The 16879-nt window shown below is 46.2% G+C and overlaps 1 protein-coding gene across 1 annotated transcript in view; it reads right to left on the bottom strand.

Moving 5' to 3' along the window:
* The window catches only part of SLCO2B1 (solute carrier organic anion transporter family member 2B1), a 38867-nt gene extending 22683 nt beyond the window's left edge, over positions 1 to 16184 (bottom strand). The window contains exons 1-6 of the mRNA XM_029284051.1: positions 16119 to 16184; positions 12711 to 12848; positions 10383 to 10545; positions 5008 to 5220; positions 3735 to 3833; positions 2047 to 2177 (exon numbers count right to left, since the gene is read on the bottom strand). Coding sequence (XP_029139884.1) covers positions 2047 to 2177; positions 3735 to 3833; positions 5008 to 5220; positions 10383 to 10545; positions 12711 to 12848; positions 16119 to 16184 — 810 coding nt within the window. The remainder of the gene's footprint in view (positions 1 to 2046; positions 2178 to 3734; positions 3834 to 5007; positions 5221 to 10382; positions 10546 to 12710; positions 12849 to 16118) is intronic.
* Between the last annotated feature and the right edge of the window lie 695 nt (positions 16185 to 16879).

The following is a 16879-nucleotide window of genomic DNA, read 5'->3' on the forward strand; positions in this document are numbered from 1 at the left end:
AGGAGGAGGAGGACTGTGGGGTCCTTGGTGCTCTCTGAGCTTGGCGGTTTTCTTGCAGAAGTTTCATTACCCTACTAGGTAATGTCATCAATGCAGGAAAGGTGGGGAGATTTCAGAGAGGAAGAGGAGGAGGAGGAGGAGGAGGAGGAGGAGGAGGAGGAAGACTATGGGTTCCTTGGTGCTCTCTGAGCTTGGCAGGTGGTTCCACTGGTTAATTGTTCTAACTGTCAGGAAGTTTCTCCTTAGTTCTAGGTTGCTTCTCTCCTTGATGAGTTTCCATCTGTTGCTTCTTGTCCTGCCTTCAGGGGCTTTGGAGAAGAGCTTGACTCCCTCTTCTTTGTGGCACCCCCTGAGATACTGGAAGACTGCTCTCATGCCACTCCTGGTCCTTCTTTTCTTTAAACAGAATAACAGAGTTGGAAGGGACCTTGGAGGTCTTCTAGTCCAGCCCCCTGCTCAAGCAGGAGACCCTATACCATTCCAGACTAGTAGCTGTCTAGTCTCTTCTTAAAAACGTCCAGTGTTTTGAGCAGATTCAAGAACTGCTTGTACTTAAGACCGCAAAACAACCCAACCCAAGAAATGTACCGACTTTGCGGCACGGAAGATTAAATCACAGACATTCAAGCGGAGAGAACACGATAACTCAGTTTGAAAAAGAGGATTTAGCGAGAGGCAGATCCTTGCGATATGAAACATAAAGATACCGTATCTGCTGTTTAAAGGCAAGAGGCCCCTAAATTCCTTAGTCTTCAATGCAAAAGAGAAGATGAAAAGATTAAACTAAATCTCTTGGAGGGGATGGATACGTTCCGGTGGCTTTTGGAGATATAGATCCACTTCTTTGATCGACGATAAAGGGTAAAATGTTAGTGAAAGGCTAGATTGCAAGGCCATTGTGTTAAGTTCATGACAAAATCCCCAATTCTGCATTCAGACAGTGGCGGTGAGTACAGAAGGAATGATATATTGAGAAACTCCAAGGGAGGAAGGATTTGAACTGGAGAGAGCATTTCCACGGAGGTCCAAGCAGAGATAATAGAATAGAATAGAATAGAATAGAATAGAATAGAATAGAATAGAATAGAATAGAATAGAATAGAATAGAATAGAAATACAGAATGGAATAGAATAGAAATACAGAATAGAATAAAAATACAAAATAGAATAGAATAGAATAGAATAGAATAGAATAGAATAGAATAGAATAGAATAGAATAGAAATACAGAATGGAATAGAATAGAAATACAGAATAGAATAAAAATACAAAATAGAATAGAATAGAATAGAATAGAATAGAAAAAAAGAAAGAATAGAAATACAGAACATAATAGAATAGAATAGAATAGAAATACAGAACATAATAGAACATAATAGAACAGAATAGAATAGAATAGAATAGAATAGAATAGAATAGAATAGAATAGAATAGAATAGAAATACAGAACAGAATAGAATAGAAATATAGAATAGAATAGAATAGAATAGAATAGAATAGAATAGAATAGAATAGAATAGAATAGAGCTGGAAGGGACCTTGGAGGTCTTCTAGTCCAGCCCCCCCGCTCCAGCAGGAGAACTTATACCATCTCAGAGAAGTGACTATCTAGCCTCTTCTTAAAAATCTCCAGTGAGGGAGCACCCACGATTTCTGGAAGCAAGCTCTTCCACGGGTTAATTGTTCTCACTGTCAGGAAGTTTCTCCTTAGTTCCAGGTTGCTTCTCTCCTTGATTAGTTTCCATCTGTTGTTTCTTCTCCTGCCCTATAGAAGAGAAGGATTGGGGGGACCTATGCTCTACCTGTGCATTTGGTTTTTCTTGCCTAAGTGTAGAACCTTACTTTTCTCACCCGTTGAATTTGATGGAAGACCAAGGATCTCAGCGAGTGGGACCTTGACGGCCGCCTTACAGGATCTCTTGTCATGGGTAAATATTTCATTTTCCAACTGACAAGGAGCCTCAGCGTTTAATGAGCCTGCAATTAAACTACCCCCCCAACTGGCTTTGTGGCAACGATGCTTTGATGTTCTCCGGTGGGTCCTTACCTCTTTGGGCATTTCTCTCGGGAAGAAAAAATAAGGGATCGAGGCGATGGCCACCATGCTGGCGGCAAAGATGAAGCCCAGCCACCAGGCCCCAACCCATCGCGGATCCTTGTTGGTGATGTGGACTTCCGCTGAAACAAAAGAGAGAGGAACTAAGCCGGATGAAATCACGGGTTAAACTGACTCGGTTTCCCAGATGTTCCGATAACCGTGGTGGAACTCATGAGTTCCCCAATCTTGTTCAACAGAAGGTCATCCAGATGAGTTGGACTACAATTCCAATTATCCACCCCCCCCCTCTGCATGGCCATCTGGAGGATGTCACATAGGGAAGAGCAGACTTAACTCTTGCTAGGAATCAGGGGTGTCTGTGGGAGGGGGTCAAAAGAGTCAATATGGCCACCTGAAGGATGCCATGTTGGGAAAAGCTGGTCTGCCACTTGCTAGGAATTGGGATATCCACAAGGAAGGGGGTCAAAAGAGTCAAAATGGCAGCCATAACCAAAATGACCGTCTTCTTCTTATGTGCATTGCAGATTTGACTGCCTGATTGTAGCCACCATCTTGAATTTTCTGCCCCCCTGTGACACCCCGTTAGGAAAGTACAAACAGGTTGTTGATGTCTACACTCAACTATCCACAGTGTGATTCTCTCCCAGTGTGTGAGATCTCGCCTTCCGTTCTTTTCTGCAAGTTCTTTCTGCAATGTTTTTCTGGAAGATGTTTCATTACCCAACTAGGTAACATCATCAATGCTAGAAGGGAGAAGGAGCTGCTTATAAACAAGTGGTTTGATGGCTGTTGTGTACTGTTTGTCTGAGTGGGTAATTCCTTGACTGGGCCAAAAAGGAAACAAAAAGATCACAACAGCAACCAACGCCCAGATAAGCAGAGTGTCATGGTTCCAACAGATGAAACTCTTAAAAGAACTTCGAGGCTCTGGTTACATTAAAGATTCTTTATTTTGAGAAGCATAATATTGGCACTAACAGAATCGAAGCCAAAAACTAGATTCCCCTCCCCTGAGCACGTAGTATCAAAGCACAATTCCCTCCTCCAGTTAACAGTCATAAATCACATTCCCCAATTAGCTTGAAATGCAGGCTTCCCCTCCAGTTCTCCAGCCCACCATTTATTTATTTATTTATTAAATTTATATATTTATTTATTAAATTTATATACCGCCCTATCTCCCTTACGGGACTCAGGGCGGTGAACAGGCGATTTCTTATCATCTCTTATTTCAACAACCTTGGTTCTCACACTAGGTTCAGCATTGTTATGTCTAGCTAAACTCTCATGCACCTTCCTCCCCCTGGCATCATCTAACTCTAAAAGTAAAATATTGTTGCATTTCTACTGTTGTCAAACCAAAAACATCCGATGTTAGCAGCGTTGACACAGAGATTAACACCAAGATTAACAAGATTAAATCAACAATCAAGCAGTAAGCAATGCCCAGTCAAGGAACTATCTTCTTGGAGATACAAGCTAACATTAAACAGTAAACAAGAGCCTAAACAAGGAGCCAGCAAGAACACTTCCATCAACAGTGACAGGGCAAGCTACGTGTATGTAAACAAAGAACAAACTCTCTTCCAGCACTGATGATCATCATCAATTAGGGATATACTGTACAGGATTCATTTTCTCAGGAATCTGCCCATGTAGAAGGCTGGTCCACTCACCTGATGAAACTTTGTCAATATCAACATAGAAACGGAGCATAAACGATCCCAAGATGAAGGCGATGGCAGGGCCGAGGGCGGTGGCAGCAAAAATAAAGCCTGGGCAGTAGAGAAAAAGAGTAATAATAATAATAATAATAATAATAATGATGATGATGATGATGATGATGATGATGATGATGATGATGATGATGATGATGATGATGATGTTGTTGATGATGATGATGATGGTGTTGTTGTTGTTGTTGTTGTAAGGGACCTTGGAGCTAGTCCAACCCCCTGCTCAGGCAGGAAACCCTAGACCATTTCAGACAAATGGCTGTCCAGTCTCTTCTTAAAAACTTCCAGTGTTGGAGCATTCACCGCTTCTGGAGGCAGGTTGCTCCACTGGTTAATTGTTCTAACTGTCAGGAAGTTTCTCCTAAGTTCTAGGTTGCTTCTTTCCTTGATTGGTTTCCATCCGTTGCTTCTTGTCCTGCCTTCAGGCACTTTGGAGAATAGCTTGACTCCCTCTTCTTTGGGGCAGCCCCTGAGATAATGGAACACTGCTATCCTGTCCCCCCTGTCCTTCTCTTCATTAAATTAGACATATCCAATTCCAGCAACCGTTCCTCGTATGTTTTAGCCTCCAGACCTCTAATCATCTTTGTTGCTCTTCTCTGCCCTCTTTCTAGAGTCTCAACATCTTTTTTACATCGTGGTGACCAAAACTGGTCTTCGGAGTCAATAGTTTCACTTGCCTAAGGGATCAGACTGGGGCAGGACTGACACAGGACTTTCTAGTGCAGGGGTCCCCAACCTATGGACCGCGGCCCGGTAGCGCACACACCCCCACCCATTTGTGCTACTGCCATGGCCACAGGGCATGAAAACAGGATGCTGCGCCATGTGGTGCAAAAACGGGTGGCTGACACACCTTGGGGTGCAAAAATGGGACACCGCCACACTGCAGGGTGCAAAAATGGGATGCCACCCTCGGTACGTGAAAATGTGATGCCACCACGCCTCGATGCGCAAAAACAGGGTGATGCTGCACCTCAGGGCACAGAAACAGAGTGCTGTGCACAAGAACAGGGCAGGGCTAACGAGTATCACGCAAGCAATAGCCCTGCCCTGTTTGCGTCACGTGTATGCTTGTGGTCCCGTGTGCACATGTGCATGCGCGCGCACATAAAGTGCTTCCCTCTTCCCTTTCCCTCCGGCCCGCCAACCGAGAAAGCTTGGTGACCTCTGTTCTCGTGGTTTTCGTTCGTTGTTGTTCCTAGGAACGTACCTATGTAGAGAGGCGAGTTGGTGGCGCTGGCGTAGTCATCTATGTAGGAGATGCCAAAGGGCTGGATGGGCACCCCGCCGATGCCCAGCAAGGTCTGCCCAAAGAGGAGCAACATCAGCACCACGTCGCTCTCCCTCTGGCGGCCAGCGCAGACGTCAGTCACGGGTCCTTTCCGGTGTGGAAGACAGATATCGGTGGTGTTACTCGAGGAACCTGGGAAGAGAAAGCCAGAGGCTGGATAGACCATTCCCACAACGCTTCGGGTGGGAGAATTCCTTCTGCCCCAGTTGGGATAAGATAGCCCAGTTCATTTACCCCAATTGTACAGGTAGCCCTTGGCTTACAACAGTTCATTGAGTGACTTTTCAAAGTTACAACAGACCTGAAAAAAGTGACCTACGACCGTTTTCCACACTTACCACTGTTGCAGCATCCCTACAGTCAGGTGATCAAAATTCAGACATTTGGCAACGGGCCTATCTTTGTGACAGTTTGCCGCGTCCCGGGGTGTGTGTGTGTGTGTGTGTCTTGAACACCTTTTGCAACCTTCTGACCAGCCAAGTCAACAGGGAAGTTAGATTCATTTAACAACTGTGTGACTAACTTCACCACTGCTGCGCTTTGCTTAACAGTGGTGTCCAAAAGGTCTGTTGCATGTTGTAACAGAACAGAATAACAGGATCACCGAGTTGGAAGGGGCTCTGGAGGTCTTCTAGCCCAGCCCCCTGCTCAAGTAGAAGACCATGTCCCATTTGAGACAAGTGGCTGTCCAGTCTCTTCTTAAAAGCCTCCAGTGATGGAGCACCCACAACTTCTGGTGGCAAGCTGTTCCACTGGTTAATTGTTCTCGCTCTCAGGAAATTTCTCCTTGGTTCTCTCCTGGATTAGTTTCCATCCGTTGCTTCTTGTCCTGCCTTCAGGGGCTTTGGAGAAGAGGTTGACCCCCCCTCTTTTTTGGGGCAGCCCCTCAGATACTGGAAGACTGCTATCATGTCACCCCTAGTTCTTCTCTTCATTAAACTGGACATACCTAATTCCTGCAACTGTTATTCATATATTTTATCCTTTATCGCTTCTTGTCCTGCCTTCAGGTGCTTTGGAGAATAGCTTGACCCCTCCTCTTTGTGGCAGCCCCTCAAATATTGGAACACTGCTATCATGTCCCCCCTCATCCTTCTCTTCATTAAACTAGACCTACCCAATTCCTGCAACCGTTCTTCATATGTTTTAGCATCCAGTCCCCTGATCATCTCTGTTGCTCTTCTCTACACTGTTTTCAGAGTTTCCAGATCTTACACATACAGTTGTGGTTACGATTCTTCTAAGCAGATTTCCTTACTGCTCCTCACCTATAGACAGAAATCTTGCCAAGCTGAAGCAGATTATTTGCCCCGTAAAAAAATAGATTCTGGGAACTGTTAGGGAGGTGCCCTCTTCACCCTCTTTCTCTGACACCTGATCCGAACTAGCAAGCTTCTTCTTATGTTCCCAGACGTCTCGTTCTAACATCAGTAAAAGCCACACATAGCTGTCAACCTTTCTGAGCAGGTTTGGGATCTACAAAAGGGATGTTGGGGGGCTGCATGCTGCCCCTAAACCAGTGATGGCAAACCTTTTAGAGACCGAATGCCCAAACTGCAATCCAAAACCCACTTATTTATCACCGGGTGCCAGGTGGCCGTGGCCCACTGGGTGGGCGTGGCTGTGGAAGTCATGGCAAAATGGGTGGGTGTGGCCAAGGTGAGCAGGGACACCTGTGGGGGCCGGGTAGGGTTGGGGGAGATCCAGGAGGTCTCTGGTGGGTGGGACAGTGGGCAGGAGGCTCGTCCTGAGGGGTGAGGCGAGGCAAGGCGAGGCAGGGCGGGGGTGCCATTGTCACAGGGCAAGGCAATGCAGGGGCCAGAGCGGCTGCTGCCTGACACCATCAGCCCCCGCACACAGAGGCCAGCGAGCGCATGGGGGCCGACGGTCTCCGTCAGCAGCCACAGCCTGCTAGCCCCTTGACCGGCGCACTCTGGGGCTCCGCAGCCTGCTGCCAGCAGTTCAGAGAAGCAGCCTCTGAGCTCAACAGCCGGCCGACAGCTGAGGAGGCGATGCAGGGGTCATGCCTGGGAAAAGGAGAGTATGCGAGGCCAGGAGGGATGGGACGGGGGGGAGGGAAACCAGCGGTGCTGGGATGCATCCGGCCATGTGGGACCTCAGCGAGTTAACGGGTGGCTGCTTGAAGAGGGATGGTTGCCATCTCCGGGACATCGCGCGCGTGCCCATAGAGAGGGCTCTGAGTGCCGCCTCTGGCACCCGTGCCATAGGTTCACCACCACTGCCCTAAACCATACTTTTTTTCACCCCCGAATACAAAAGCTTAGAAATGTTTGTTTTTAATTGATTTGTTTCCTATTTTTATTTTTAGGCCAGTCCGTTTCCAATAGTTCTTGAGTGGCTTGCCAGAAAGAAAGGCAAAGAATTAGGAGTCTAATCAATAAATAAAATTATAATATTTCTTACATAATTTCTTCTGTTATATAAGGAATATAATAAATCAGAGACATAATTATAGAATGCAGCTTTACAGGAAGATAAAGAGGTTACTGGCTTAGTCATTTATCATGTTGGAGAGCTAGGGTCAATGGTTTCTCCCATCGTTTCAAATTTAAAATCTGAAAAAGCAGACCCGGTGAAGAATGTTTATGGAAAGCCATCCCAAAGGTGCTTTTCCCAAAAGGCAACCGGACTTTGTTTTTCCTTGAACATGTTTCACTTCTCATCCAAGAAGCTTCTTCAGTTCTGACTGAATGGTGGAGGAGGGAAGGATTTATATCCCTTGCAGTCACTTGGTTGTTAGCGCTCTTCCTGAGGATTGCAGGAATATCTGAAAAACTCAGGAGGATCTTCAACCCACACAACATACATGCATACTTTAAACCCAAGAATGCATTAAGACAGGAGCTTGTCAGTAAACAGACGCCGCTCTCTCAAAGCAGGGAAATAATTCCAGAAGCTTTTCACAGGGAGATAGTTAGGGTAAAGAGAGGGAAGGTAAGGTCTCACCCGGATCTTCCACGGTGGTTCTTTATGCTTAGATGTTCTTCTGACTTTCGGCTGGTGCGGCTAAGTGATCGGCCATGTTAAATAGCTCCTTCCGTGGTCGACAACAGTCCTCCTCATTGGTAGTTGCCCCTCCAGGGTGACTTTCGACCCTGTTAAGAGTCCACCGGTGAAGGGAAACTGGCCAGTGAAGAGACGACTCTCTCTACACGACCGCCATCCGGAACTGGGATAAAATGCCCGGACACAAACTGAGCGATGTGATATACGCAGTACAGTGCAGTGAGATATGTACGGCTCCGTGCATTGGGGAAACAAAACAACCACTTCACAAATGCAGGGCGCAATGTAGGAGAACAAACCTATCAGGATGAGATTCCGCAGTCCGTCTGCATTTGAAAGACAAAGGTTATGCCTGTTGCGATTCCATGCCAGACTGTGATCCCAATAGTTGAGTCTAGGGAATCAGAGGAGGAGGAGCCTGGAGAGCCATCAGAGTTGGAGGGAGGCTCTGATGAGCTGCAGGACTTACAAACTAATGAAGAGGCTGGTCCTTCCACTCGTGATCCAGCTGAGAGCCAGCTGTGCTGGGAAGCTGAGTCGGACTCAGAGGAAGCAGAGCTGGAAGACCTCAGAGACGCTCGTAAATGTAGACAGGTCACACGAGTAGGACAGAGGGAGGCAATGGGACGACTCCAGGGAAGGAGGAGAAAGCAGTGAGAAGCCACGCCTTGGGGCCTGTGTAACAAAAAGGGAATGTGTGGACAGGGCTGGTTGCTGGAGGCAGCCGTTTGCAAAGAACTTCAGTGTCAAGAGATCATGGTCTGTCTATTTTGCCTGTTTGACTCGTACTCCATTTTGCTTTTGGACAAGTGTTGGAAAAGTGTTCTGTTGCTTTGGTTTTCTGGAACAATTATAAGGTTTGTAACTCAAATAAAAAGGGTTTATTTTCCAGTTCACTGTTAAAAGAGGGGTTGTTTTTGTGAAATAATAAGGATGTACGTAGGCTGGGACAGAACAATGCTTTTGAAGACAGCAAAGTCCACATACTGGACAGAGAGGGCCACTGGTGTGAAGGAGGGATCAAAGAGGCCATCTACACTAAGATTGAACAGCCCTCCTTCAACAGAGGGGGAGGGAGACAGCATCCTCTATCTCCAGTCTACAACACGGTCCTTTCAGCAGTTCCAAGAAGGCCCCACAACTGTTTGCACTATTCAGGGCACAGATAAACCTCCAAGAGGCCTCAAAGATTCTCAGAAAGAGCACTAATGCCCAGATGACTGCAAGAAATATAAATCCTTCCATCATCCGCCATTCAGTCAGAACCGAAAAAGCTTCTGGGACAAGAAGCGAGATGTTGTCAAGGAAAAACAAAGAAAGCCCAGTTGCTCCTTGGAAAAGTGCCTTTGGGACAACCATGACCTGGATCAGGGGTCCCCAACGTGGGCTGCAGCCCATTATCGGGCCATGGACTATTGGCCACTGGGCTGCGTGAGTGGCTGGCCAGTGTGCGCATGTGCGTGCATGCACACAGTCCCACTCTTGCAGGTGTCCACTCACACGAGCATCACCACAAGCATTGCAGGTGTTCGTGACCCCACTTGCACAAGCATTGCCATGAGGATCTCAGATGCTCTTGTGCAAGCATTGCCACAAGCGTTGCAGGCATTTAGGGCCCCATTTATACAAGCATGTGGGCGTTTGTGGCCCCATTTACACGAGTGTTGCTACAAGGATGGTGGGTGTCCGTGGCCCCACTGACGTGAGCGTCGCCCGGCCCCTGTACTCACGCTCAGGCTGAGACACAGCTGTGCTGGGAGCCTGCGTTGGACAGTGATGAAGAACAGCTGGGACAAATCCCAGATGCATGAAAGCGCCGGCAGGCAAAGAGAGCTGGACAGAGGCATGCAATGGGGCGGCTTCAGAGGCAAAGGAGCAGGCATTAGGAAAGCCAGGCCTTGGATGCATAATAAAAGGGGAGCTGTGGGAGTTGCTGGTTGCCGAAGGCTGCCGTTCGGGTTGAGGATTGAGTTGCGATGAACTGTGTTTGTTTTTCCTCAAGTCTATGAGTAAATCAACGGGGTTTGGGTTTATCCTGCGATTTCTACCTGCTTGATTTGAAGAGGGATTTTCTCCTTGTGAATTTAACAAGGAGCTCAAGTAGGGTGGGACAGAACAGCACGTGCATGCATTCACCCCCACACACACACAAAACCATCCCTTTGTTCCCCCTCTCCCCCGGTCTGGGCCGCCAGCCCCCCAAAAGGTTGGGGAACTCCGACCTGAATGACAGAGAATCTCCGTAGACATTTCTAGAAGGTCCTTACCAGAAACGGACTGATCGTATTCGTAAGGGGGCGAGACGAAGTGTGGGAGAGAAATGACAAAACCGGCCACGGAAACGAGGATGGCACCGCAGCCAATGACCCGGGGCCTGTGCAGTCGGCTGCCGAAATAACTCACAAAGACGATCAGCATCGTGTTTCCAATCTGATGGGACGAAAGAAAAGGTGGGCAGGTCCTTACAGAGGCTGAAGAAGCTACATCTTTATGAAAGCCAGCCAGTCAGATCAAACTACAATGGCGGTCACATTTTTGAAAAAAAATAAATAAAATTAATAAATCGTTAAATCGTCAAACTCATTACATCGCCAAATTGTGAACATCGTCAAAATCGCCCAACGGTAAAGATCATCCAGATGTAAAAATCGTAAAAATCATCAAATCGTCAAACTCGTTCAATCGTCAGATCATAAAAATAAATAAATTGTAGCAATCATCAAATCATAAAACTCATTCAATCATCAAACTCATCAAATCGTAAAAATAAACAAATTGTAGCAATCATCAAATCATCAAACTCATTCAATTGTCAAAATCATCAAAGCATAAAAATAGTCCAAGGGTAAAAAAAATCAAACTCATTAAATCGTCCGAATCATCAAAACCTCAAATTATCAAAATCACCAAATCGTTAAATCGTAAAAAAAATCACATCATGAAATCGTGAATCCAACATCAATCCCTTGATGGTGAGATGGGCAGCATATAAATTTAATAAGTAATCAATCCATTAATAGTTTGTACGAAAAAGAAATGATGGGCGTGGTTATCACTCCTTAGAAAAAGTTTTTTTTTCACTCAGGATCCAATTACTCTTCTTCGATATTATTTTAATTAGTAGCTCTTTATAGAATTAGATTCACAAAAAGGTGTACATCGTGTTCCAGTATACTCTTGGGAGGACAATAGATCAATCCATAAATACTGTGGAAAAAATAATTTCTTATTATGAAAAAAAAAATAGAACTGGGAATCCTTTCATTAAAAAAAACCGAAACTACTTTATTGAAAATCTGGAAAGCAGTGATAAATCGTTTTTTATTACAGTGAAAGTTATATTAAAAAAGGCAAAGGGAATATCTGCAGGGTCACTGTTAAGATTATTCTCCACATCTTCAATTCACTCCTACAGAATTGGCTGAGGCACACCCCTATGATGTTATCTGGGAAGAGTTTGATCCTTTTGGTCCCGAGGAAATGGACAGGATCCTTGGCACTGTGAGTGCAGCCCCCTGGCTTTTAGATCCCTCCTCCTCCTCCTCCTCCTCCTCCTCCCTTCTAGCATTGATGGTGTTATCTAGTTGGGTCATAAAATGTTTGCAAGAAAACCAGCAAGCTCAGAGAGCACCAAGGAGCTCACAGTCATCGTCCTCCTCCTCCTCCTCCTATTCTACAAACCCCATTCCCTACTAGCACTGATGGTGTTACCTAGTTGGGTCATGAAACATCTGCAAGAAAAAAAGCAAACTCAGAGAGCACCAAGGACCCCAGAGTTCTCCTCCTTCTCTACCACCAGTCCTCCTCCTCCTCCTCCTCCTCCTCCTCCTCCTCCTCCTCCTCCACAAACTCCATCCCCTTCTAGCATTGATGGTGTTAGTTGGGTCATAAAATGTTTGCAAGAAAACCAGCAAGCTCAGAGGGCACCAAGGAGCCAGAGTACTCTCCTCCTCCTCCTCCTCCTCCTCCACCACCACCACCACCACCACCTCCTCCTCCTCCTCCTCCCTTCTACCACTGATGATATTCCCTAGTTGGGTCATAAAATGTTTGCGAGAAAACCACCAAGCTCAGAGAGCACCAAGGACCCCACAGTCCTCCTCCTGCTCCTGCTTCTCCTCCAGCTCTCCTCTCCACAACCCCACCTCCTTCTAACACTGATGATGTTCCCACTGATGATGGTCATGACACATCTGCAAGAAAACCCCCAAGCTCAGAGATAGTAATATTGTATGGACATGCAGTAGAGTAGTGGCCAAAGAACCCACAGTCCTCCTCCTCCTCCTCCTCTCCATGAACACCACTCCCTTCTAGCACTGATGATGTTCCCTAGCGGGATAATGAAACGTCTGCAAGAAAACTACCAAGCTCAGAGACCACCAGGGACCCCACAGTTTGTCTCTGACCTACAAATATTCTCTATACTGTTGACAGTATAGAATCTAAGATTTAAAGGTTAATGTTTATATAGATTAACAGTAGCCAAAATAGTACGGATAGCAGTTTACAAGTAGCAACGCTAGCCATGTTGCAGGGGTCGTGCAGTAGAGTAACGGCAAACAAGAGTAAAGAGTTGCCGGGGCCGAGGAGGGTACCTCGTGGAAGGAGGCCACCATGCCAGACGTCTGGCTGGACAGACCGAAACGCCTCTCGATGGTGGAAATTGAACTTTTCATGTAGCCGGATGTCATCAGCTGGGAGAGCTGCAGGAACCCGTGGCAGAAAACGAAGAACTGCAGGGAAGAAATGATGAAAGGTCAGAACCACATCTGAGCCCACCTGTTCTTGGACCCTCCAATAAAACAGATTCATTGTCAAAACAAGGAGTCCTTGACTTACAACCACTCCTTCAGTAACCGTCCGAAGTTATATAACGGCACTGAAAAAAGTGACTTGTGATCAGTGTTGAAAGAAAAACCAGGTCCAGTTCCAAGCCGGGAATAAAATGGAGACTGCTTAAGAAAGAAGGTTTAATGATGAGCAGAGCCAACAACAGCATGTAGTTCTGGGACAGCTGACAAATTGATTTGATGAGTACAAGGATTTTTATACCGTTTTACAGCATTTCGTAATTTGGAAGCTTGCTTTGTGTGCTTTTGTTATTAGATTGGTTTAGCTTGTTTCGCAAAGGCTAGCAATGGGTCTAAAATACTGACTTCCTTGGGTTTTAATCCTGTCAAACAAACAGAACCAGGAGCTAAATTTTGCTGAGTTCGGGGAACTGGCTGAATGCATACTGCGTGGATGCCACTTCTGGAAGCCCGTTCTAGGCCTTGGAGGCCTGGAGGAGGCCTCCCAGGCCTAGAACGGCCCACCGGAAGTGCATGGATGCCACTTCCGGAAGTCCGTTCTAGGCCTTGGAGGCCCAAGCCTGCATCCAATAAGAGAACTGGTTTTTCAGGTATTTGAATCCCACCGCTGGGGGTCCAGTACCAGAGCGAGAAGATGGAGATGGATGCTGTTTTGGCATTAGGCCTCTTTGAGATCTGGTAACTCGGAGACCAAGGGGAGGTCCTTGGTGCTCTCTGAGCTTGGTGGTTTTCTTGCGGACATTTCATTACCAAGCTAGGAAATATCATCAGTTTTGTAGCAGGGATGGAGCAGTACTAGGTAGCACTGGTGATGTTATCTAGTCTTCAAAAAACCACCAAGCTCAGAGAGCACCAAAGACCCCACAGTCCTCCTCTCCACAAACCCCCCTCCCTTCTAGCATTGATGATGTTACCTAGTTGGGTAATGAAATGTCCTCAAGAAAAACAGCCAACCTCAGAGAATACCAAAGACCCCACAGTCCTCCTCCTCCTTCTCCTCCTCCTCCTCCGCTTCCTCCTCCTCCTCCTCCTCCTCCTCTTCTCAACAAACCCCCTCCCTTCTAGCACTGATGATGTTACCTAGTTGGGTAATGAAATGTCCTCAAGAAAAACAACCAAGCTCAGAGAACACCAAGGACCCCACAGTCCTCCTCCTCCTCCTCCCCCTCCTCCTCCTCCTCCTCCTCCTCTCCACAAACTCCACTCCCTTCTAGCACTGATGATGTTACCTAGTTGGGTAATGAAACGTCTGCAAGAAAAATGAAGCTCAGAGAACACCAAGGACCCCACAGTTGTTCTCCTCCTCCTCTCCTTCTCCTCCTTCTCCTTCTCCTTCTCCTTCTCCTTCTCCTTCTCCTTCTTCCTCTTCTCCTTCTCTTCTTCTTCTTCTTCTTCTTCTTCTTCTTCTTCTTCTTCTTCTTCTTCTTCTTCTTCTTCTTCTTCTTCTTCTTCTTCTTCTTCTTCTCCTCCTCCTCCTCCTCCTCCTCCTCCTCCTCCTCCTCCTCCTCCTCCTTCTCCTAACCACCCTCCTCCTCCTGCTCCTCTCCACAAACCCCACCCCCTTCTAGCACTGATGATGTTCCCTAGTTGGGTCATGAAACATCCGCAAGAAAACCACCCAGCTCAGAGAGCACCAAGGACACACACACACATCCCATGTTCCACCCTGAACTACAAATATTCTCTCCTATGAAGTTATTCTGCAATGCCTTTGAAAACTGAAGCCACTGTACGTGGCTGGGGGCCATTTCACGATTAAGATGATAGCTGCGGATGCTTTGATTTTCGCTGTAATTTTTACTCAGCTTTAGCCGCATTGTGTGACAATTTAAGGGCTGCAGAGCAGAAGGCTTTGATGGTGGCTGTATATAAGTAAGAGGGATGGATGGATGGATAAATCTACAGATGATCTATAGATCAAATAACACTCCTCCATCACAGTTAGGATCAGAGGCAGTGGCAGCAATAGCAGAAATATGTTCTTTCTGCCTCTACTCAAGGACAATTTCTTCACAACGCTTCTCGCAGGTCAAATAACGGCCTCTCAAAATGTCTTCCCCCCCAAAAAACTCAAGGAAGTTAAACCCATCTCTGAGTTTTCACCAGTTTTTTTTCCAGAAAAACCACATAGTAAAGCACTCCAGGAAAACCTTCTTATTTCCAACCCATCGTTGACAATCCTTGTGTGTTTAACCCCGAGCATTTTAGCATCGGAAGGCGAAAATCCGCCCAGGAAAAGCCAAACTTGAAAAGACTTCGAGAAAAGTTAGAACAATTAACCGGTGGAACCACCTGCCTCCAGAAGCGGTGAATGCTCCAACACTAGATGACTTCCAAGGTCCCTTCCAACTCTATTCTATTCTAAGAGACTGGACAGCCATTTGTCCGGAATGGTATAGGGTTTCCTGCCTGAGCAGGGGGTTGGACTAGATGACTTCCAAGGTCCCTTCCAACTCTATTCTATTCTAAGAGACTGGGCAGCCATTTGTCTGGAGTGGTATAGGGTTTCCTGCCTGAGTAGGGGGTTGGACTAGATGACCTCCAAGGCCCCTTCCAACTTTTTTATTATTATTATTATTATTATTATTATTATTATTATTATTATTATTATTATTATTATTATTATTATTATTATTATTACTACTACTACTACTACTACTACTACTACTACTACTACTACTATTATTATTATTATTATTATTATTATTAAATTATCTCTTAATTTTAATGTACCTGTGATGTATGATGTAGTATGCAGCAGGAAATATGTAGGAGGGGTCGGAGAGAGTGTAACCTCATAGTATCTCAGCCAATGGGGAAGGAGGAGGGATATGGCAGCCAGGACAGGGTAGTAAAAATAAGGGGAATATTTTGAGTTGGAACGTTGGAGAGAATCCAAGCTTTGATAGCTTCTCTCCCTGCTTATTGCAATGAACGACACAAAAGGCCTTGACTGTGTCTCGGCTGGTTATTGGTCAGGCGCGCTTGCCTCTGGCCACCAAGGAAAGTAGCCAGGAGCACATAACAATTGTAAGTGTGAAAAAGGGCCACATAATTCACTTTTTTTTCCACTGCACACGTACAGCGGGCAAAGCAAGGGATGACAGCTCAAACTCACAGATTCAAAGTGAAATCGCTTTTCCTCTTTGGAGCAACGGGGATGACGTAGCCGGGGCTGACTGTGTTACTTACTTTGACCGTGTAAAACGGATTTGAGTAGTAAAATCTCCCAAACGGACCTCGGCTTTTGTCTGCCATTTCCTCACATCGGCTCCGTGTCTCTGTGGAAGAGAAATCAGGCTGGTCAAGATTCGAAAAGGGTGCCGGTCTTTGGTTTACTTCGATGGGCAGAGGAGAGGGGAACGTCTGCCGGGCAAGGAGTACAGAGAGTCCTCCACTTACGGCCACAGTTGTCCCCGTCGTTTCTGTGGCTCGGAGAGACACTTGCCGTTTTGCCCCATTTTACGACCATCTTTGCCACAGCCGTTAAGCGAATCACTGCAGTTATTAAATTAGGAACATGGTGGTTAAGTGAATCTGGCTTCCCCATTGACTTTGCTTGTCAGAAGGTCGCAGAAGGGGATCACGTGACCCCCCCCCTCCCCGGGACCCTAAAACCATCATAAGTACATGCCAGTTTCCAAGCGTCTGGATTTTTCTCCATCCAGTGATGGAGCGCCCACAATTGCAGTAGGCAAACCATTCCATCTGTCTGTCTGTCTGCCTGTCTGCCTGCCTGCCTGCCTGTCTGTCTATCATCCGTTCATCCATCCATCCATCCATCCATCCATCTCCATTTTATCTGTCTATCTTTCATATGTGTCTGGGATTGTATAAGGTCTGCTGCCTTGAGCAACGGTCCTAGGATTTTAGGATTCTATGAGATAGAAAAGATACATATGAAAGATAGAAAGATAAGATAGATAGACGATAGATGGATGGATGGATGTTGG

The sequence above is a fragment of the Protobothrops mucrosquamatus genome, unplaced genomic scaffold (assembly GCF_001527695.2).
Source record: "Protobothrops mucrosquamatus isolate PMUCROS unplaced genomic scaffold, P.Mucros_1.0 scaffold344, whole genome shotgun sequence".
Lineage (NCBI taxonomy): Eukaryota > Metazoa > Chordata > Lepidosauria > Squamata > Viperidae > Protobothrops > Protobothrops mucrosquamatus.